The 21,335-nt window shown below is 54.0% G+C and overlaps 1 protein-coding gene across 1 annotated transcript in view; it reads left to right on the forward strand.

Annotated features, from left to right (window-relative positions):
* Positions 1-15,292, forward strand: part of ARID1B (AT-rich interaction domain 1B) — a 398,217-nt gene extending 382,925 nt beyond the window's left edge. Inside the window, 7 exon segments of the mRNA XM_058289666.1 lie at positions 2,610-2,748; positions 2,996-3,168; positions 4,170-4,320; positions 6,304-6,400; positions 7,585-8,365; positions 10,180-10,310; positions 12,270-15,292. Coding sequence (XP_058145649.1) covers positions 2,610-2,748; positions 2,996-3,168; positions 4,170-4,320; positions 6,304-6,400; positions 7,585-8,365; positions 10,180-10,310; positions 12,270-13,988 — 3,191 coding nt within the window. The 3' untranslated portion in view covers positions 13,989-15,292.
* The last annotated feature ends 6,043 nt before the right edge of the window (positions 15,293-21,335 follow it).

The raw sequence follows: 21,335 nt of genomic DNA on the forward strand, positions 1-21,335 counted from the left end.
GCACACCCAGGTAAAGTAAACTAAGATGTCAAAGAAGCATTCAGAGTTGGTCTGAAGGGGTCACTGGATCCCCGGAATCCCAGGCTGGACTGTAGGCTCTCAGGCACCCTCTCCAGCGTGGATTTAGGGGCTCTAGGAGGCACTGAAGCCACCAGCTGTTAGCTGCTGTGGCTGCTGCAGGGCATCTGGCTTCCCACTTGAGATCCGGGCCCCTGGGTGGGTAGAGGAAGTGGGAATCGGAGCCCAGGCGAGGCCTTGGTGTGGGGCCTGGCCTTTGGGGTGCTATGGGGATCACGGTGTATGGAACCTCTACACGTTTTGGAGGCGTTGGGACACAGAGCAGCAGGAGGGGCGCCCTGGCCTGCTTTGGCAGTGGGCAGGCCAGGGTGGGCAGGTCAGGAGGTGCAGCCATCAACCAGCACCCAAACCCACCCGTCCTGGCTGGCAGGGGCTGCTGCAGTCTCTGTTACTAGCGACAGCGAGGGAGTCCTTAGCAGAAGTTGAGTGCGAAGGGGTCAGGGCTGTACACACAGGTGCCCCTGCTGGCCATGGGCGCTGTAGCCCCGTCTTCTCCCCACCCAGCTTCCTGCAACCCCGGCAGGAACTGGGACAGGAGTTGGTGCTGAGCAAATTACCTCGCAGCCAGAGGTCTGCTGAGCAGCCTGGAGCATGGGAATGTCCTTAACCTTCAGTGACCTTCTCTCTGCTTACTGTAGAGTGTGCCTTTGTAGCTTCTGGCCAGAGGTACAGCGTCCTCTGTTTCGGGAGTGTCGGCGCTGCCTTCACTGGCAAGGGGAAGGACTTCTCCCTCCTTTTATTAGCTGTACGCGTGAATACCTGGAAATAAGGGTCATTCCGAAACCCTGGCCATGAGCCTGCATCCAAGCAGCTGCGCAGGTCTCACCAGCTAAGATGAAAGAACCGAGTTCATCTTCCCCTGCCTACTCTATGGGGCGGGCATGTCTGTAGGGTTAGCCTTATGTATGTATAAAAGACACTACTTTTTTTCCTTTTGTGACAGTCTGCTTTCTAAAATGCACTTGCAATGTTTCACCAAAATTTGATTTGTTAGCAGGAGTTGATGTGTGTACTAAAGGTCACTCTTCCAGCATCTCTTTTCTTTTCTAAGTCCTTCTGGTCAGGGCCCAGGAGTGGACGCAGGGTGCTCCTCCCCGATGGCTATTCCAGAATTGTCCCTGGTCCAGGCAAGAACCGAGGCAGACCTAATCTTGCTAGAAATATCTGAGTTGAAGAGATACATTCATTTCCATTTCCAACTCCTTCGTAGCTCATTCGGTAATCCCCATTGATTAACTCCAGTTTCCTCAAAAGTAAAATGTGGTTTAGTAGAAATTGTAGTCAGCTTTGGGAACTTCTTATGAAAAGAACCACAGGTGTAAAATGTTAGTATTTACCAGCAGCCGGCAATTCCCCCATTAGTAGTTTGAAAAGTGTTTACTTGTGAAATCCATGTGGGCAGAGACTTCTGTCTTCTTTGTAATTGGGTCCACTGGTGCACCCAGGCTCAGAAAGGAGCCTGCGAATACAGTAGGCATGTCCGTCATTCAATAGGTAGTTGAGAAATGAATAAGTGAAAACGATATTTACAGACACCTAATGTGTTAAAGACTGATGTGCTGGAGAATAAAGCAGGAACCTTTAAAATAATTTTTCTTAAAATGTGAGGTTACTGGGAAGAGGATGTGGCTTAAGCAGTTGAGCACCTGCTTCCCACATGGGAGGCCCTGGGTTCAGTTCTTGGTACCTCCTAAAAAAAAAAGCTAACAGCAAGCAAAACAGATGACAAAACCAACTCGGGGAGCCGATGTGGCTCCGTGGTTGAGCACTAGATTCCCACTTAAGCCTTGAACTTACCTGCCCAATTCTGAGCACTGTTGTTATAATGTAATCACATGTGGTAAAAGCCAACTCCCAGAACTCTGATAACGACATTAAAGAACTCCAGACCAGTATGACTTGTGTCTTAGTAACAAATCTGATTTCACGGCTCCAAGGTGACTGGGCAGCTGATGACAGCGTAGGCACATCCAGGCGTGGGGAGGCGTTGAAATGGCACAAGGCTCACTGCTAATTCGCAGCGTCGCTTTCAGTGTCAAGATTTCTCATTGCCTGGGACCCAGAGCAAATTTTTCTAATTTTTTCCCCCAAAAAATAGCACAATAGTCCTTAAACTGATATCTAAAAGTTCCTTCCCTTTTTTCTTTATTCTTCGACATTTAGATTCTCTCCAGTATAAACAACACTAGAATAAACATTTTTCTGCCTATAGCCTTCTTTTTATTAGATTGTTTTCTTGTGTCTGGGAAAGCATTTGCCCAGCCAAAAGATACAAATCTGTTCAATAGCTCACAAATGAAGTGTGTTACCACATAGTTTTCTTTTTAAAAAAAAAAAACTTGTTAATTTCCATCACAAACGAAGAGCAATTAATTTAACTACATCCATTTCCACAATGGGTATTTACCATTTAGAGTAAGATGAACTCTCTTCGTTTCTTTTCTCTGATGTTTATGTATATCACTGACAAAGGTGAGCTCGCTTGCTGACCTCCAGCTCTCCCCGTTTTGTCTCGCTGCTGTCCCCGCCAGCTAACTCAGGCTCCCTGCAAGGGCCCCAGACCCCGCAGTCAACGGGCAGCAATTCCATGGCGGAGCTTCCAGGTGACCTGAAGCCACCCACCCCGGCCTCCACGCCGCACGGACAGATGGCCCCGGTGCCAGGCGGGAGGTATGTCGCAGGCTCCACAGGCAGCTCGGTTCTCTGAGCAGACTTCATAGAGAGAGGAAGTGGCGTTCCCTCATGGCTTCTCCAATGTTGGTTACTAGTCACGTTGATTACTGCCACTTTTAGCCATGTCCCTCGTTTCAGACGAGTTCTGTTCTTACAGATTTCAGGAGTGGCTTATTTTCTGAGCATTCTGTTTGGAGCTAACTTCTGCTGCATCATTAAGCTCTGCCGTTCTGCCTCTTTCCAGAAGCAGCACAATCAGTGTGCACGACCCGTTTTCAGATGTGAGTGACCCTTCCTTCCCGAAACGGAACTCCATGACTCCAAACGCCCCGTACCAGCAAGGCATGGCCATGCCGGATGTGATGGGCAGGATGCCCTACGAGCCCAACAAGGACCCCTTCGGCGGAATGAGAAAAGGTATGCACGCTCAACACGCCTCTACATGCCCTACACACTCTACACGCTTTTATTATGCGCTACACACCTCTACATGCTCTACATGCTCTGTGCACCTTTACACATTCTACACGCCTCTCTTATGCTCTACACACCTCTACGTGCACTGTATACCTCTGCATGTTCTACACGCTCTACTACTGCACGCTGCACACTCTACACACCACACGTCTCTATTATGCTCTATACACCTCTACACACCACACAACCTCTACACATGCCACACACCTCTACACACTCTACATGCCTCTACACTATATGTACTACACATCTCTACACACCTCTACATGCCTCTACACACCTCTATTATGTTTTACACACCTCTATTAAGATTTACACACCTCTCCATGCTCTACAACTCTGCATACCTTTACGTGCCTCTACACACTCTATACGCACTATGCACCTCTACACACCTCTGCTTGCTCTACACACCTCTACATACCTCTATTATGTTGTGCATACCTCTCCACGTTCTACAACTCTGCACACCTCTACACGTGCTTGGCCAAAAGCCCCATCTCTTCTCTGCCATTCCACAGCAGACTCGCTCATTCTCTCATGACCTTCACGGCTGCCCAGGGTGGAGTCCCAGGTCCCCAGCGTCAGGCTGCCATCAGCGCCTCGGTGCCCCGTCCTCCCAGGTGACCCCGCCTTTGGTTAGCGCAGTTGTCTGGCTAGTGGCCTGCTACGTGTGGAAACCCCCCTGCTGGGTGACACGGCGTAACCGTGGTGCACTGTTGCTGAATAAACACTCAGGGTTTACCCAAGGCCCAAGACTGGGGCAGGGAACCTCGTCATCTGCCGCCACACGTCGGAGTGGAGCCCGGAACTGGAGCGCTTCCATCGGCATCGTGCCTGCCCCACCGCGGCATAGACTCCGGAAACAGCCAGAAGGGACCCTTTGGCCCTTAGGCTCCTAAAAATGCCCACTTCTGTGTCTCTTTTTTAATATCCTGCAGTGCCTGGGAGTAGCGAGCCTTTCATGACGCAGGGACAGCTGCCCAACAGCGCTGTGCACGACATGTACAACCAGAGTCCTTCTGGAGCCGTGTCCAGCCTGGGCATGGGCCAGCGGCAGCAGTTTCCCTACGGGGCCAGCTACGATCGCAGGTGAGGCATGGTGCAGAAGGCGGGATGGCCGAACTGGACCTGTGCTTTCCCCCTCCCGCTGCTGAGCCACCGACAGCACCTCCCGGCAGGAGCGGCTGTAGGCGGCTGCACCGGGCCAGTCAGATGCAGCAGTGCCCGGGAGTGGCTCAGAGTAGGCCAGGCTGGATGCGCAGGCATTCAGGAGACGTCCTCCCCGCGCTGAGCACCTCGATCACTCACGTGACATGGGGACACTGGCCAGCCCTGGGGCCGCTGGCGCTCCTGTCAATGACAGGTGCCCTCTGGTAGGCAGCCCGGCTTGTCCCCACCGTGTTCCTGTCTCAGCCATAGGCACGGGACACCTTCCTTGGTAGGCTCGCAGGGGACCTTCAGAGGACCCAAGGGTGCAGGAGTTGGTGGGCCCCTTCAAAGGACCGAGGGTGCAGGGAGCTGGTGGGCGCCTTCCAGGCATGGCGTCCCAGATGTCCTGAGAAAAGCCACAGTGCGGGTGAATCGTTGACCGCCTCTGAGCTCATGGGACAGCGGCTTCCTGCACCAGCGGCCGACGGTGGCCTTCTTTCTGCGAGGCCAGCCCGACTCGAGTACACGGAGTTACGGAACTCTTTCCCTCCAGCGGCACACTCTTTGCCTCCAAGTGGAGACATGCTTGACACAGCATTTGTGATTTCTAAAGGGTGCTGGAGGCACAGGGAAGGCTCTGGCGGCAGCCGGCAGCCCGCAGCCCGCCGCGAGGCGTGGACTCTGCATGCTTCCCTCGGGGCCGCGTGCTGGGCCGTGGGGAGGCTGTGGAAAGCCCTCACTGGTTTCAGAGAAAATTCCCTCTTTTACCAAATAGCCTCCCTTCCTGCGGCGTCTGTGAGCCTGGTTCCTGGGGCACCCAGGAGGGTGTGGTGCCTGCACAGGTGGCCAGGAGCTGACCTGCCCCTTGGCCTGCTGCGAGTGGGCGAGTCGCATGGCGCTGTCAGGAAACATGCCCCCGGCTCATTCAGGGAATTTGCTGAGTTAGATTCGTTTTGGGGGTCCTGAGAAAAGCTGTTGATTTGGAGGCTGACAAGATTAGGAGAGCAAAGATCTTTCCTGCTGCTTCTCATATACGTTCCAGATATGCGGGACCTTGGTTTAAAAGTGATTGGGTTCAACCCCCGTAGAGAGAGGCTCAGCTTACCTCGTTGTGAGATTTCCTTCTGAGAAATGTGTCCCTGGAGTTAATCCAGCTAAGTTTCGTCCGTGTCCATCCCATTCCTTGCGCCTCGCTGGGAGCTTCTGTCTGGGGATCTTCGTAGTTAGCAAAGCCTTCCCCTGTGTGTTTTACCTGCGGCACTCAGGAAAAAAACTCATTTTTTTCTATTCTCATTCTTTGATCATTAATATATACAATCCAAGCATTCGCTTTCTTACAAGATGCAGTTGCATAACTGAATCAATTTATTTGTTCAAAATTTTAAAAATGCTTTTTTTAATTTGTAATTTCTCGACATAGTAGTTGAAAAACAAATGTATTGTTCATTCCTATCTGAAGTTTTAATGGGAATACATTTGAATCACCTCTTTCTCTAGTCTTTTAGACCAGGACATTGGGGTTTGAAGACCTCTGTTTAAATGACCTCAGCTAACTCGGTATCACCTGAGTCCACTTTAAAGTGTAGTCATGGAGAAGTGGGCATTTTGCATTCATCATGGGAAGTGGGGAGTAGAAACCTTTTCCATGGCCGTGGCCGTGTTCTGCTACTTCTGGAAAGACCGCGTTTGCTTTCGGGTAATGCCGTTCCTCTCCCCAGCAGGCAGCGCTTCTGTCTCCAAGGCCAAGGGCTGTGCCCAGTGCCCGCCAGGAGCTTGGCACCCTGCCCAGCTGCTGCCAGGAGGTGGAGCGCTGGCGCGGGGGCGAGGCGGTGCTGCAGGGACAGCGTTTCCGATACGGGCCCTGGCCTCGGAGTGGGCGGGAAGTCCCCATAAATGCCGTTTTCTCCAAACGCCCCGCTCTAGGCATGACGTGTACGGGCAGCAGTACCCGGGCCAGGCACCGCCCACGGCCCAGCCCCCCTATGGAGGCCACCAGCCTGGACTGTACCCACAGCAACCGGTGAGTGCACCTTGCTCCGCTCGAGGCTGCGTCCAGCCCACACTGCTCGTGAATGTCGGGAGGACGAGCATGGACGCAGCGGTCAGGGGTGCTGCTCGAGGGCTGGAAGATCTTCCGGGGTTTGGAGTCAGCACATTGCAACGAGCCGTGTGGCGTCTCGAGCCGGACACGCCCCATCCCGAGCAGTCCAGGCCCCTCATCCTCGTAAAGGATGAAGCGCACACCCAGCGCAGTTGGGCAAAAGCCCCTTGAACAGCAGCGTGTCGATACGTTAATGAGGACACGCAGGAAAGCAGCCGAAATAGTAGCTGCTCCGGGCTCAAGGTAATCGGCTTTTTAAACTAAAACACGAGTGACTGCCTGTCTTGACTCCACGCAGGTGGCCCCCAGCGCACCTGCCACCCGCCTGTGTTTGCGTGGGAAGGGCCCTTGCCCCCACCTTGCAGTCATCATTCCTGACACGGAAACTGCACTTGACCTTGTGGGGTCTCAGGCACCGAGGATTTGCTGTTCCTGAACACCTTTTCAGGAGTCCTCTTGCAAAATAGGGGGTTTTCTCTTAAGATGCTTTTAACCGCAGGGCAGTTCTAAGCACTCTTTAAGTTCACCAGCACCTGTAGGTACGTAACTTCCCCTGACCTTAGATACTTTTCCAGTGAAGTGAAAGGAGACATTAAAGCCTCAGCCTGCCTGTCAGGCCACAGGGCCAGGGTCACCAGGAGGCTCGGCGGCAGATGCCGGGCCAGGCTTTCCCCGGAGAGCAGGAGCCAGGGAGCCTGCCGCCGGCCAGCCGGGAGGGTGTCCTGTGACGGCCGACCACGGGCCCCGGCCAGGGTGTCCCACTGTGGGTCCCGGCCCAGGCCCTTGTTCGCCCGCACGGGCCAGGGTGCAGCTGTCCTGGACCATAGCCTGGAAAAGGTGCCCTGGGAAAGAGGCCTCATTTTTCCACAGAAAGTTCCAAGTACCTGAAAACAGGCTTCTGAAGCGCTCTGCAAAGCTCACGACACAGCATTATATAGTTTTGAAGTGTAGCACGTAAATTGCCAGTGCTCAGTTGTTATACGAGCTCCTTGTGTTCGTTTTGAGACGAATGTTCTGCCAGGTAATAACCATTTTGCATAATGTAAGCGTGTGTGATTATACCTGTACGAGCTCCCAGTGTGATTTGTCTTTGCGACTTTCAGAATTACAAACGCCATATGGACGGCATGTACGGGCCTCCAGCCAAACGCCATGAGGGAGACATGTACAACATGCAGTACGGCGGCCAGCAGCAGGAGCTGTACGGCCAGTACGGGAGCGCCTACTCGGGGCCGGAGCGGAGGCCCGTGCAGGGCCAGTACGCCTACCCCTACAGCAGGGAGAGGGTGCAAGGCCCGGGGCCGATGCAGCCGCACGGGGTGCCGCCCCAGCTGATGGGTGGCCCCGTGCAGGCGGCCTCCAGCGAGGGGCCGCAGCAGAACATGTGGGCAGCACGCAACGATATGCCGTACCCTTACCAGAACCGGCAAGGCCCGGGCGGCCCTGCCCAGGCACCTCCCTACCCAGGCGTGAGCCGCACGGACGACATGCTGGTGCCTGATCAGAGGATGAATCACGAGAGCCAGTGGCCTTCCCATGTCAGCCAGCGCCAGGCGTACCTGCCGTCCCCGGCCTCCGTGCAGCCCATCCCACGGCCGCCGCAGCCGCCCTACCAGACGCCGCCGTCACTGCCCAACCACGTCTCCAGGGCGCCCAGCCCCGCGTCCTTCCAGCGCTCCCTGGAGAACCGGATGTCCCCGAGCAAGTCTCCCTTCCTGCCCTCCATGAAGATGCAGAAGGGCCTGCCCGCGGCGCCCGCCGCCCAGGCCCCAGGGCCGCCCCAGCCCCCCGCAGCCAGGAGGGAGGTCACCTTTCCTCCAGGCTCAGTAGAGGCATCACAGCCCGTCCTGAAACAAAGGCGAAAGATTACCTCAAAAGATATCGGTAAGCACCCCAGCCGCTCTGTCCTGAGACAGATTCACGCTAGAAGTCCTACCGGTCTCGAGGAAGTGAAACTCCCGTGACCGCACAGCAGGAGCAGTAGTTGGAACCAGGAAGCCAAATTAAGAAGAACTTTCAGAGAAGAGCAGGAATTTAAATGGTCTTTTTAGGTGTGCGTGCTATTCATAGGTGCAGGTAGAGCTCCAGGGTCGAGGTCAAGGAGTCTGGGGTCAAGGTCAGGGCATCTGGTGATGAGGTCAGGGCATAGGGGGTCGAGGTCAGGGCGTCCGGTGATGAGGTCAGGGCATACAAGGTCGAGATCAGGGGGTCCGGGGTCAAGGTCAGGGCATCCGGGGTCGAGGTCCAGGAACAAGGCCAGGATGTCCAGGGTTGAGGTCAGGGCATCCCGGGTCAAGACCAGGGCGTCCAGGGATACAAGGTCATGGCGTCCAGGATCACAGTCGTGACATCCAGGGTTGAGAGACCGCGCTTGGGGCTGACAGGCTGGACACGGGCCGCGGGCGCTGTTAGGTGAGCAGAGGCTGAAGGCGGAGCGCTTCCGGAGAAGATGGGGCTGAGGAGGTGTGGTCGGCGCCCCTGCCTCAGCTCTAGGCAGGGCAGGGAGCCACAGGGAACGGATGGCAGGGGTGTTGTGAGAAAACGCTCTCCAGCATCTCAGCATCAGCCGCCGCGAAGTCATTTACAGTGATTAAGAAACTAAACATATTTAAAATATGTGTGTTTTCAGTGCTTGGACATAATTTATACCCAAAGTTAGAATGTACAGGCAGATACTGTGCCCCATTTTTCATATGAAGTAAATACACATAAAATGGTAGGTGTATTTACATGTATGTTTGTGTGCTTATGTATTTGTAGGGATAGAGCAATTTAAAGATTTTTTTTAAGTTTGTTAGCATGTGTTATGCCAGCATTTGTTTTCAGGCTAGGCAAATTGATGTTTCTTATTTTAAAATACACACTTCTTTTAAAATAAAATAGTTTTTCTTTTAAAAGCAGTGTGTACCTTTGAAAAGGGGGTTCGGTATAGCACCTGCCACTGGCATTCTGGGGCACACCCTGCTAGCCGGTCATGAAGACGGAGGCGCACCTGCCCAGCCAGGGGCCCCACCACACGCTTCCTCCCGACTCGTCTTCTGAGAGTCCAACATGTGGTGGCCATGCTCTCCAGGCCGCGTCCCAGAACACCTACTCCACCCTTTTTATCTAACCGTGTTGTTTTTGTTCGGTCATGGGGTGGGGAGCCACGGCCCTTCCCTGCCCCCTCCTCACCTGCTGCCAGGCCCCAAGGAAGCTGGACCACCACTGCTGACAGTTCTCAGCATGATGGTGTGAGGCCAGTGTACAGGGCGTCAAGGTGTCCCACCTAAGGACTGGTCTCCGAAGCAGAGGCTGGCACAAGCCTGCCTCCTGACACGCCACCCTGAGCCAGTGTCAGTGGAGAAGGCAAAAGAAGACAAGACCCTTTTTATTTAGGCTGGGTCCTTAAAGGTCTGTTGTTCAGTTACGGACTCTATTAGGAGAAAGGGCCACTGAAGTTTACCACTCCTGCCTCCAGATGCATCTTTGGCTAATGTGTAACCAACAAAGCAAACGATCTTAACAACAGATGTCTCTTAGTGCAGCTTATCACATCCATTTAAAAGTCTGTACTCGAGTGTGCTTAACTGTCCCTCGGCATTTGTCTAAAATCAGTATGTCACTTAATTCAGCACTCCTCTTTTCTTTTATTTTGTATTCTTACATGCCTAGAGTTAAAAATAACTCTATCCTCGCTTCTTTCCTCTGTTTTTCAGTAACTCCTGAGGCATGGCGTGTGATGATGTCACTTAAATCAGGTCTCTTAGCTGAAAGTACTTGGGCCTTGGACACTATTAACATTCTTCTTTACGATGACAGCACTGTTGCTACTTTCAATCTCTCCCAGGTAAGAGCCCAATTTGGCATTAGAAAATGAAGTAAAACATAATGCTGGAACTCACACCTAGTTGTCCCGGACAGATCTGACGTTTTTAACCATTGTAGTTGTCATAAACCAACGTTGGTTGATGTGTAGTTGTCAGAGAATTTCGTCTAGGATGATACGTCTTTAGAATATACCCTCACACCTAGATTTCCTCTAGGAAAGCTGTTACCGTGTATATGTGTGGGGAGTTGGTGATGTTAGTAAAGTTAAATTCTTGTTTTTTAGTGCATAGGAGCAGGCCAGCAGGAGCTGATCAGAAAGTAACCTAAAGCAGAGGCAGGCCTGGCATCTGTCTTCTAAAGTTAAAATGCATAGCATTTATAGAAGCAGAGAGAACAGCTTCACGAACCCCCGTGTAGCCACCATTCCGCTAAAAAAGTTATCAATTAAGAGGCAAACTTTTTTTTTTTGGTCTGTTCCCCTCCCCATTTCTGCCTCTGTCTAGATTACTTTGAAGCCATCGTTCAAAAGCTTGCTCCCTGCTGCTTAATGAGCTTGAAACCATCTTTTGTTCAGAGCTAGATCTAGAGCAGCTCCAGCTAGAAGAGAGAGGGGAACTGGGGCTTTGGAACGGTGCCCGAGTCAACTGGCTGCAGACTTTTAGAGATACCTGGAAACGAAAGTGAGGGCACGCGACCTTCCCTAGTGTATGTGACCCCTCCCTGCTTGGGGGAAAGCGGAGACGTCTGATTTCCTGGCTTCTGTTGAAATAAACCAGTCTTCTTCCTCTTCCCTCCCTCATTTAAGTCCTCACTCTACGCCCCCAAGACGCTTTCCAGTTAGCAGGGCCACACACAGGGCATGAATTCCATCTTAATGGCAAGGAAGCTCTGAAAAACGCCTTCTGCCTCGGCCAGAGTCCTTGACTCCCATCCTTAGACTAGGTCAGCTGTGGGTGGTCTTCATTTTCATAACTGAAAGTGCTTTATCAACTGTGGAGAAAAAGTAAACCTGAAAACACACACATACACCCCTAAACCAATTGAAAAATTGTGCCATCAATATTCTGAAAACAAGTACTTTCTAGATAGTGCTTGGGTCTCTTCTTTTTCCTAAAGAGTGTTCCTGCCCACCTTCAAGACACTGGCAGCAGACCTAAAAGCGTGGCTGTTTCCCTCAGCGTCGGTCCTCCAGTACCCCTTCATTCTGCTCTTCTCTTGACGCCTCTCTACGCGCGCGGGGTGTGGGGTGGGGAAGGAGGCCGGTAGCTGCTGATGGTGGAATGTATCGTCTTTTCCCTTGATCCAAGCCTTTGATGAAAGGAAACAAACCCGATCTCCTGGGCAGTGGTCCTCTCAGAGTAGCCTTCGTCTTCTGTCTAGAGTTGTGAATAATGTAAATGTGAAAAAAATTGCATTCTAAGAAACATTCTAATTCACTTTTCAGGGCCTACATTGATTTGTTTTGAATTTTCAGTGTTTATCAGCTACTACATTCCTGAAATTGTCTTCTCTAAAAGATGTGTGAAGAAAATAAATAAGGGTAACCTACGGCACATGAGACAGAAATAGCCATAAAATTCAAAGAATCATAACCATAAAAAATCCAGGCAAGCATGTCTCAGGCAAAACAGTAGAAGAGAACAGGATCACTTTGGGTGAGTGGGCCTCTAAGACGCACATGCCCACTCCTGAAATAAGAGCTCACTCGCTGGTAACGTGAGAAACATAGAAATAAAGTTTTCATGTTGGTAGTGTAGGAAAGTAAGCAGCAAATAAGAAACGTGGAGGCCACTGGTGAAGTTAGTGATAAGAAATGCAGAAGCTCATTTCCAGTTGCTGTATGCTTGATCTCAGCCAGCCTCAAAGGCGCGAGAACGCAAAAGTAGTCATCAGACTGCGCTTCCAGCTGCCAGCCTTACCCTCCTCGAGCACATGTCTTGCCATGACCTTATACCTGTTCTTCTTCTCTTTCCTCTAGTTGTCTGGATTTCTTGAACTTTTAGTTGAGTACTTTAGAAAATGCCTGATTGACATTTTTGGAATCCTCATGGAATACGAGGTGGGAGACCCCAGCCAAAAAGCACTTGACCACAATGCAGTGAAGAGAGAGGACAGCACATCCTCAGCCGACGATTCTGGGAAAGAGGAAGAAGATGCTGAATGCGCCGAGGACGAGGACGACGAGGAGGATGAGGACGATGACGACAAGATAGACGCCGATGCCAAGAGCAGCCCAGCTTGTCCCCCTCCCGAGGGCCCCGCAGATCCAAAGGAGAAGCCCAGGCAGGCGAGCAAGTTTGACAAGCTGCCGATCAAGGTCGTCAAGAAGAACAACCTGTTTGTCGTCGACCGCTCCGACCGGCTGGGTCGCGTCCAGGAGTTCAGCAGTGGGCTTCTCCACTGGCAGCTCGGCGGGGGCGACACGACGGAGCACATCCAGACGCACTTTGAGAGCAAGACGGAGATCCCACCCCGCAGGCGCCCTCCGCCGCCGCCAAGCTCCGCAGGGAGAAGGAAGGAGCAGGAAGGAAGAGGCCCCCTGGAGGAGCAGCAGGAGAGAAGCATCACGGCCACCATCGACGACGTCCTGAGTGCTCGGCCGGGGGCCCTGCCCGAGGACGCCAACCCCAGTCCCCAGCCCGAGAGCAGCAAGCTCCCCCTGGGCATCCACCAGGCCAAAAGCCACCGAAACCTCCGGCTGCTGGAGGACGAGCCGAGGAGCCGAGACGAGACGCCCCTGTGCACCACAGCGCACTGGCAGGACTCCCTGGCCAAGCGCTGCATCTGCGTGTCCAACATCGTCCGCAGCTTGTCCTTCGTGCCTGGCAACGACGCCGAGATGTCCAAGCACCCGGGCTTGGTGCTGATCCTGGGGAAGCTGATCCTTCTCCACCACGAGCACCCGGAGAGGAAGCGGGCACCGCAGACATACGAGAAGGAGGAGGCGGAGGACAAGGGGGTGGCCTGCAGCAAGGACGAGTGGTGGTGGGACTGCCTCGAGGTGCTGCGCGACAACACCTTGGTCACGCTGGCCAACATCTCCGGGCAGCTGGACCTGTCGGCCTACACGGAGAGCATCTGCCTGCCGGTGCTGGACGGCCTCCTGCACTGGATGGTGTGCCCGTCGGCCGAGGCCCAAGACCCCTTCCCCACCGTGGGGCCCACCTCTGTGCTGTCGCCGCAGAGACTCGTGCTGGAGACGCTCTGTAAGCTCAGCATCCAGGACAACAACGTGGACCTCATCCTGGCCACGCCTCCGTTTAGCCGTCAGGAGAAGTTCTATGCGACGCTCGTTAGGTACGTCGGGGATCGCAAAAACCCAGTCTGTCGAGAAATGTCCATGGCGCTTTTATCGAACCTTGCCCAGGGGGACGCCCTGGCGGCCAGGGCCATCGCCGTGCAGAAGGGGAGCATCGGGACCCTGATCAGCTTCCTGGAGGACGGGGTCACGATGGCCCAGTACCAGCAGAGCCAGCACAGCCTCATGCACGTGCAGCCGCCGCCGCTGGAGCCGCCGAGCGTGGACATGATGTGCAGGGCCGCGAAGGCCCTGCTGGCCATGGCCCGGGTGGACGAGAACCGCTCCGAGTTCCTGCTGCACGAGGGCCGGCTGCTGGACATCTCCATCTCGGCCGTCCTGAACTCTCTGGTGGCCGCTGTCGTCTGCGACGTACTGTTTCAGATCGGGCAGTTATGACATACGTGAGAGGCAAGCATGTGTGTAGAGACTAGAGGCCGCAGAGCGGCTGTGCTCTGTGCGCAGGAAGAAGGAAGAGAAAACCTTGGCTCCTCCGCCCCATTCACTATTTACCAATTGGAAATTAAAGAAATAATTAATTCGAACAGTTACAAAATCAATATTTGCTGTCTGTGTGTACAAGTACATCCCTTTGTTGTTGTTGTTTTAATTTTGTTTTGCTTTGTTTTTTAACCAAAGTTGGCTGTCTCGTGCATTCAAAGGTCACTCTTTTGTTTCTCATAGATTTTCTTTTTAATGTTCTTTTCCATGTTGTATTGCATTGGGGGTGGGGGGCGGGAAGCGAATTGACTGTAAAAAAGTTGCAGCAAAACATGCTAAGATGGGAAGATTTCACCAGACTGAGGCAAACAAGTGAAAAGTTATCAGTTTCCTATGAGTTTCATTTTTTTTAGATAAGGAAAAGCCCTGTGTCCCATCACCCAAAGCTCTGTGCAATAGCAACTTGTAGAGGTCAAGGAGCAGGCTCAGGGCGTCAGCGGGAGTCGGAGCGCGGCGCCCGGTGTCTCTGCACGGGCGCGCCGGGCTGGGAGCAAGAGCAGCGCTGCTCGCCACCACTGCCCCGTCTGCAGCCCGTCGTCTGACCTTCCACGTGACAGTTCTTCACAATTCCTTTCATCGTTTTTTAAATATTTTTTTTACTGCCTATGGGCTGTGATGTATATAGAAGTTGTACATTAAACATACCCTCATTTTTTCTTTCTTTTTTTTTTTTTTTAGTACAGAGTTTTTAGTTTCTTTTTCATGATGTGGTAACTACAAAGTGATGGTAGATTTAAATAATTTTTTATTTTTATTTTATATATTTTTTCATTAGGGCCATATCTCCAAAAAAAGGAAAAAAAAGAAAAAATACAAAAAACAAAAACAAAAAAAATGACAAAAAAAAAGAGGGTAATGTACAAGTTTCTGTATGTATAAAGTCATGCTCTATTTCGGGAGAGCAGCTGATCACAATTTGCTTCATGAATCAAGGTGTGGAAATGGTTGCATATGGCTTGGTTTAGAAAATGGTTACCAGTACAGACAAAAAAAGAAAAAATACAACTAAAGAAAGAAATACAACTTCAAAGATTTTTCAGTGATGAGAATCCACATTTGTATTTCAAGATAATGTAGTTTAAAAAAAAAAAAAAACGATGTAAATTCCTCCTTTTCCTCTGGCTTAATGAATATCATTTATTCAGTATAAAATCTTTATATGTTCCACATATTAAGAATAAATGTACATTAAATCTTGTTAAGCACTGTGATGGGTGTTCTTGAATGCTGTTCTGGCTTGAGTCAGGCGGTTCCTCAGGCCCTGGTGTTGTCAGAGCGGGAGCGACGCAGCAGTTTGCTCAGAGCCCCTCGCCCTCAAGCCCAGAGTCGGGAGGGACCTTTCGAGGGTGACTACTTCAGCGTGGGGAGCGACAGTTTGAGTTTCTCCAATTATGTAGCTAAGTAGTCTGTCTTTGAAGCAATTAACTCTGAGGACCTCGAGGGCTGCCGCCCAGCAGGGGCAAGGGCTTGGGTACTGCGTGGCCTGGGCACGGACCATCTGCCCCCACAAGCTCCATCTTGTCTCGGCCAGAGTGCCATGCCCCACGCCTCTTCCCTGCGCCTCTGAGCTACCTGCGTTGAGTTGGCTCCACCACACGTACTCTGCTGTGCAACGCTAAAAGGAGAATGACCCGTGGTATGTGGCGGACACGTGCGAAGGGGTCATTTCTATCTCAGGCCATGGCCATCTTCTGGTGCTCCCTCCCACCCGGCGCGCAGTAGCTTCTGATGGGCGCATCTTCCTCCTGGGGCGCCGGTGGTGGCTGTGTAACAGTCAGTTTCCCTGAAGGTGCCACATAACGCTAGTGGACAGCATCCTGTCCCAGCTCCACCTCTTCCGCCACCCATGCATCACGACAGACTCGAGGAGCGCCCGTCCCTTTGGCCTCCCTTTTACCTTCATTCCATCACTCATGGCAGTGTACAGAAGAGTTAGGCGAGAACACGCAGCCGTAATCAGAGCAAAACGTGACTCAAGGCACCAGAAAAAAGTAATTTTTTCTGCCAGCAGACACATCATCTGTCAACTCCCACATAACTTATTCCAACAGCCTTCTTAACATAACAATGCAGCCAAATACATGTTGAATTAAAAACCCACTTAAAATCCTCGTTTAAATACATCTGCTGCTTAACAGATTTTACTGCTCCTTAAGCAGTAAGGACTTAAGATGTAGATATTTGTAAGAGGGAATAAAATATTCTAATCTCTCTCTTATAGAATGTGAATAAAAGGTATATACAAACTCTAAAGTTAGTAGCCTAATTTTTTTTTTTTTTTTTTTTTTTTTTAATCAAAAGTAAAACCGTGACAAAAGACTGTTGTTGTCATGGTTTGAGTTGACAATTGAGCAATAAGTTTTATGGGCTGGTAGCACAGTCTCTAAGAACCCAGGGAGGTTTGCAGCATCTTTCTCCATTCTCACCCCAGAACAAACCTTACTGGAGCCCCTGAAGACAGAGCCTGCCTGCAAACTGAATTACCACTTTGTCCTAAAAAAATAGGGCTTTTCCCTCTGAGGCGTTTCGTAATTTGCAGGATGCCCGTATTTTAAATAGGTACCAAAAAACAACATTACTAATAAGGATGCAAAGAAAGTTGAGTATTTTGGAATGGCACTATAAAATCAAATCTGTTATAGTTGAGTGGTTTTTTTTTTCATGCCACGTAAGAGAGTATTGGGAAGCAGACATGGCTCACGTGACTGGGCTCCCGTCTACCGTATGGGAGGTCCCGGGTTCGGTTCCCGGGGCCTCCTGGTGAAGGCGAGCAGGCTCGGGCAGAGAGCTGATGCAACAAGATGACACAACAAAAAAGAGACAGGAAAAGGAACGAGAGACCACACACCAGGGAGCGGAGGTGGCTCAAGCGAATGAGTGCCTCTCCCCCACGTCGGAAGGTTCTGGGGTAGCTTCCCAGTACCTCCTAAAGAGAAGACAAGAAGAGAGGACAAGCAAAGACAAGCAGACACAAGAACACGCGGCAAATGGACACAGAATGCAGACGGCGACCGCAGGCAGCAAGTGGGGGGTGGGAATAAATAAAATCTTTTTTTAAAAAGATAGTATTGGTGGTATCTGCTCAAAAATAGCAGTTCAAGAAGTTTTCTTTGAAGCTGAGATTGATAAACGCACACCCTTTGATGAACGTGGCCTATCCAAAGACTAGGTAAGCTGGTGTTTTAAGTTAGAGAACGAGTTTTTTAAGAAGGGGCAGCCTTGGGGTGCAGTGTACACGGCCACCTCTTCTGTGAAAAGATAATCCTTGCCCTGAAATCGCCCATTTAGAAGCTGCTGGAAATCTTTCATTTCCCATCAGACCAAGTGCACGAGTCCCATGTCTGTCTTCCTGCAGGAAAGTGTGAAAAACGAGCCAAAGAGGCCACCCCTGCCCCCTGGCACCTGCCCCCACCTGCACCCCCGCCCCCCGGCACCGCCTGTGCCCCGGGAGCTCCGTGCTGGCTCCTCTGACTGCCTGGGGCTCCACTCCCCGTCACAGTCAGGGAAGCTTCCAAAGCCTCTAGTGGACGTCCTTCGGCGCTGGCAGGCGCCGGCCGAGGGTCGTTCCGCAGAGGCGGGCTGTGGGTGAGCAGGCGATACGCGAAGGCCGGCTGCAGCCCGTTCCAGCCTCGTGTCAGGCAGTCGTGCACATAAGCTAGCCTTCCAAATGCGTGGACGTCACACCTGTTCCTTAGGGCACCCCACGCGTGGGGCTCGGGGCACGGCCAGGGGAGCTGAGGCCTGGAGAGGAGGCCACGGCGTGGCCGCAAGTGCGGCTGCCGTGTAGACATGCCAGGACAGGCGCACGGCGGCCCTGCCAGCATTCTCCTGCCCTGTTCACACGAGGCACACATGCAGGGGGACGTGGCAGAGCCACGCAGGAGGGGACGGAAACTACAGGACACGTTCTGTTGAGTCCCACGGCCAAGGCCCGCGGCCGTCCGCGGTCACCATCACCTGATGGCAGCCACGCGGCCCCAGGCCTGGCCCAGTCACGCAGTCACCCAAGTATGCCCCCCGCAGAGCCCTGAGACCCTCGCGAGCCCAGCAGGTGTGAGGCTGGCTTCACTCTTTCCTGGACCCGACTGGCAAGTTCTAGCCCAAAGTGTGTCTGAAGGTCCTGGAGAGACTCCAGCCATCTCCACACACGTCTCCAGTGATGGGGGTCCCTGCCCCGTGAGAGGCTCCGGGATGCTGCAGAGAGCAGCCTTTTGTGGTTTCCAACCCTGCTGTGTCCCGCAGAGCCTGGGCCGCCGCCTCCGCCAGGACACTGCCTCCCTGCTCGACGCCCCTGCCCACCCACAGCGCCCACCCTCGGCGGAAGCAGAGCCGCCCCAGGGGCCATCGCGCGGGGCCCTCCCGCCTTCTCGGCCCTGGACCCCGGTTTCCTCCCGTGACTCGGGGAGCAGCTGCCTCGCCGGGTGGGCCAGGACCCGCGTCGGTGACACCTGCCAAGGCCTCAACCCCGGGGCTCATGGGTGGTCATCCCAGAGGGGCCTGCGCGGTGACGTCCCCTTGGGGAGCTCGTGAACGAGCATTCTTCGCGACTTAAAACGTCGAAACAGTCTGTGATCAGTTCCGAGGTCTCCTGCCTGGCGCTTTTGCTGTTTTGTTGGAGCAGAGCCCACCCTCCGTCCATCGCTGGGCGCCCTGCCTGTTAAGCCCGTGGAGCATTTGCATGGGTGTCGGGGGCCAGAGGTCCCAGCGGCTCAGACCCGGGTGAAGCATGTCTCTGGGATCCGGCAGGTGCAAGGAGCTCGCCTCGCCCTGCCCTTCCAAGACAAGCTGGCCAGGGGCAGCCTCGGGGCGCCATGACGTGCAGAACAGAGCCAGCTTCCCCGGAGAAAACGCACCACGGCCTGGGCGCTCAGCTGGCAAGGAGCCATTTCCCAGCAGCTGGCGTCCCCCGATTCGGTGTAAGCGTGTTCATTTCCGTGTAAGTGAAGGTCGGGCAAAGAAAAAGCTTGAGCTTCCCTCTTCTGTACACGTGCGTATCTAGTGGGCCCAGGATCTGTCCCACAAGTTAGCGATGCTGCCAACAAATTAAAGGAGGTGAACTGGACTCAAGTGAAGACAGCCCAGAGCCGTTCCTCCAGGTCAAGGCCACCGGCATTTAAAGCTCTGCTTCCTGGCAAGTGGTGACTGTTTTGTGTTTGGGTGCTTTTTGCACCTGAAAGAATTCCATAGCTATTAGCTGTTCTTTGCAGAAACCTTGTGGTAGAACATTTTCACACCCACCTTCCAAAAATTAAACAGAAGCATAGTAACCTGCCAAGAGCATGTGTGTGCATCAGAAAACTTGTCAACCGCCCTCAAAACCCAGAGAAGAGCATGAGTTTCCAAACAAGCCAGGATGCACTCTGGCCAAGCTCAGAGGAGCAGAGAAAGGTTTTCTGCCACACTCGTCGGGAGCTGCCGTGGCCCCGCGCCGCAGCCAGTGGCACAGTTCAAGGGGAGGCCTCTCCTTGCCCGGCTCGTGTCCACGGCCGCCGCGAGCCCCGTCTGGAGGTTGTGGCCTGATCAGCAACTTGGGCCTCCCTTACTCTCAGGCCAGAGCTTGGTGAGAGCTGCCAGGGGCGACTCATTTGGGGGCATCCCATATTTGAGTCCCCACTGGACCAAGGGCCACAAAACTTGCCTTTGGAGTTTAAATTTCTTCCAAAAGTAGCTGGGTCCCATGGACTTCCCAGGTGATGCTTTACGAGAAGTCAGCATCCCACTGCCAGCCTTGCTCAAACACTAGCACCTCTTACACCAAGAGCCACAGTCCCCAGCGGTGCTCTGCCACGCCCACGGATGTGGACTTGGGCTTGGGGGCTTCTAGAACCTTCTAATGAACGACCCCTGGTGCTCCTGAAGGACAGCAAGGTGGGTTTTGATTTCCTAATATTTTCCTCCCTGTTTCGTGTCCCAGCTACCCTCTGTGACTCAGAACCGGACCCCCGAGGACCGAAAAGTGACCAGGGGCTCGTGCTTAGACGGCGAATTTGAAAATGCGGCTCTAACACCAGCGCAAGCGCCAGGCGCGCGTCCCGCCCTCAGGACGAACGCCCTTGCAGCTTGATGGAGGAAAGCCTACCGTGAGCAGAGCGCCGGCGGTGCCGCGTGGGCGCTTGTCGCCAAAAGGCGCGAGCATCTGGCCCAGCCCCCTCCCGGCCCTGAGAGCCGCAGCGGCTGTTTGCATCGCGCTCCAGGTCCCAGGGCCTCGGCCGCCTTTTCACGCGCCGGCCTCGCTCCCACGGCCCACGCGCGACGTGGAGGGGGGGTAACTGACTGGAAGGCGTCTGCGGGCCAAAAATCCGCTTTCGCTCACAAGCAGGGTTTCACCTCGGTGGGCCTTGCTTGGCAAACTTAAATCCGAAGTGTCGATTCGGGGGCTCCCAGGACCGAGCCGCCACGTCTGGGTCAGGGTCGGCTTCTGCCCCTCACCTGGAATCTGTCCTTACGCTGGGGTTGAACGGACGGCGACGAGCGGCCCGGCGCCCGCAGCCGCGGTGCGACGTGTGTGCGCAGAGCCCCACTTCTGTCCCCGGGCAGCCGCCTGATGCCTCGGCTTCCCTGGGCGCACGTGGTCTGCTCGGGGCTCGCCTGCAGCCCCCGTGGCGGCCCATGGGGGGGAGCACGTGCCGCCTCCCCCGGGCGCCCCCAGCACCGCTGGCGCAGGGCCCCGGCCCACGTGGACGCCCGGGAGCTGGGTGCCCCCGCTGCCAGCGAGGGGTCCCCCAGAGTGCGCTCGGTGCCGCCGCTCAGTCTGTCCCTTCGGCCCCACGGAGGGGGACAGGCCTGACTGCAGCCAGCACGTCCTCAATGCCACCTGCAGCCCATTGGCTGGACACTGGGGAGCAGTACTTCATGGGCGGCGGCTGCCGCGTGGTGGCCACAGGGCGCCCGGACGGGCTCTGATGTGCTGAGGTACACGGATGGCCGGTGGAGGGGGCGCCCGGCCCCGCAAGCAGGGCGCAATCCCGGAAGGCTTCCTGCAGGAGACAGCCTGGGTGGGAACGCACGAAGGAGAGGGCCTCGTTCCCAGGCTGAGCCCCACTGTGGGAGCGTCGTGAACGATCCCCAGGCGTTCTGGAACCAGAACACCCCGAGCAGCCAGCGGGGGGCAGGGGGGGGGGTGCAAAAGAGGAGGCTCGAGAGTGAGGACGAGAGAACGACGGGCCTGGCGATGCGGCGCTGAGCGGCGGAAGGGCCGAAGCTGGGGACGAGATCCTGCCCTGGGAAGACGTGGGGGTGCGAGGG

Source organism: Dasypus novemcinctus, chromosome 28 (assembly GCF_030445035.2).
Source record: "Dasypus novemcinctus isolate mDasNov1 chromosome 28, mDasNov1.1.hap2, whole genome shotgun sequence".
Lineage (NCBI taxonomy): Eukaryota > Metazoa > Chordata > Mammalia > Cingulata > Dasypodidae > Dasypus > Dasypus novemcinctus.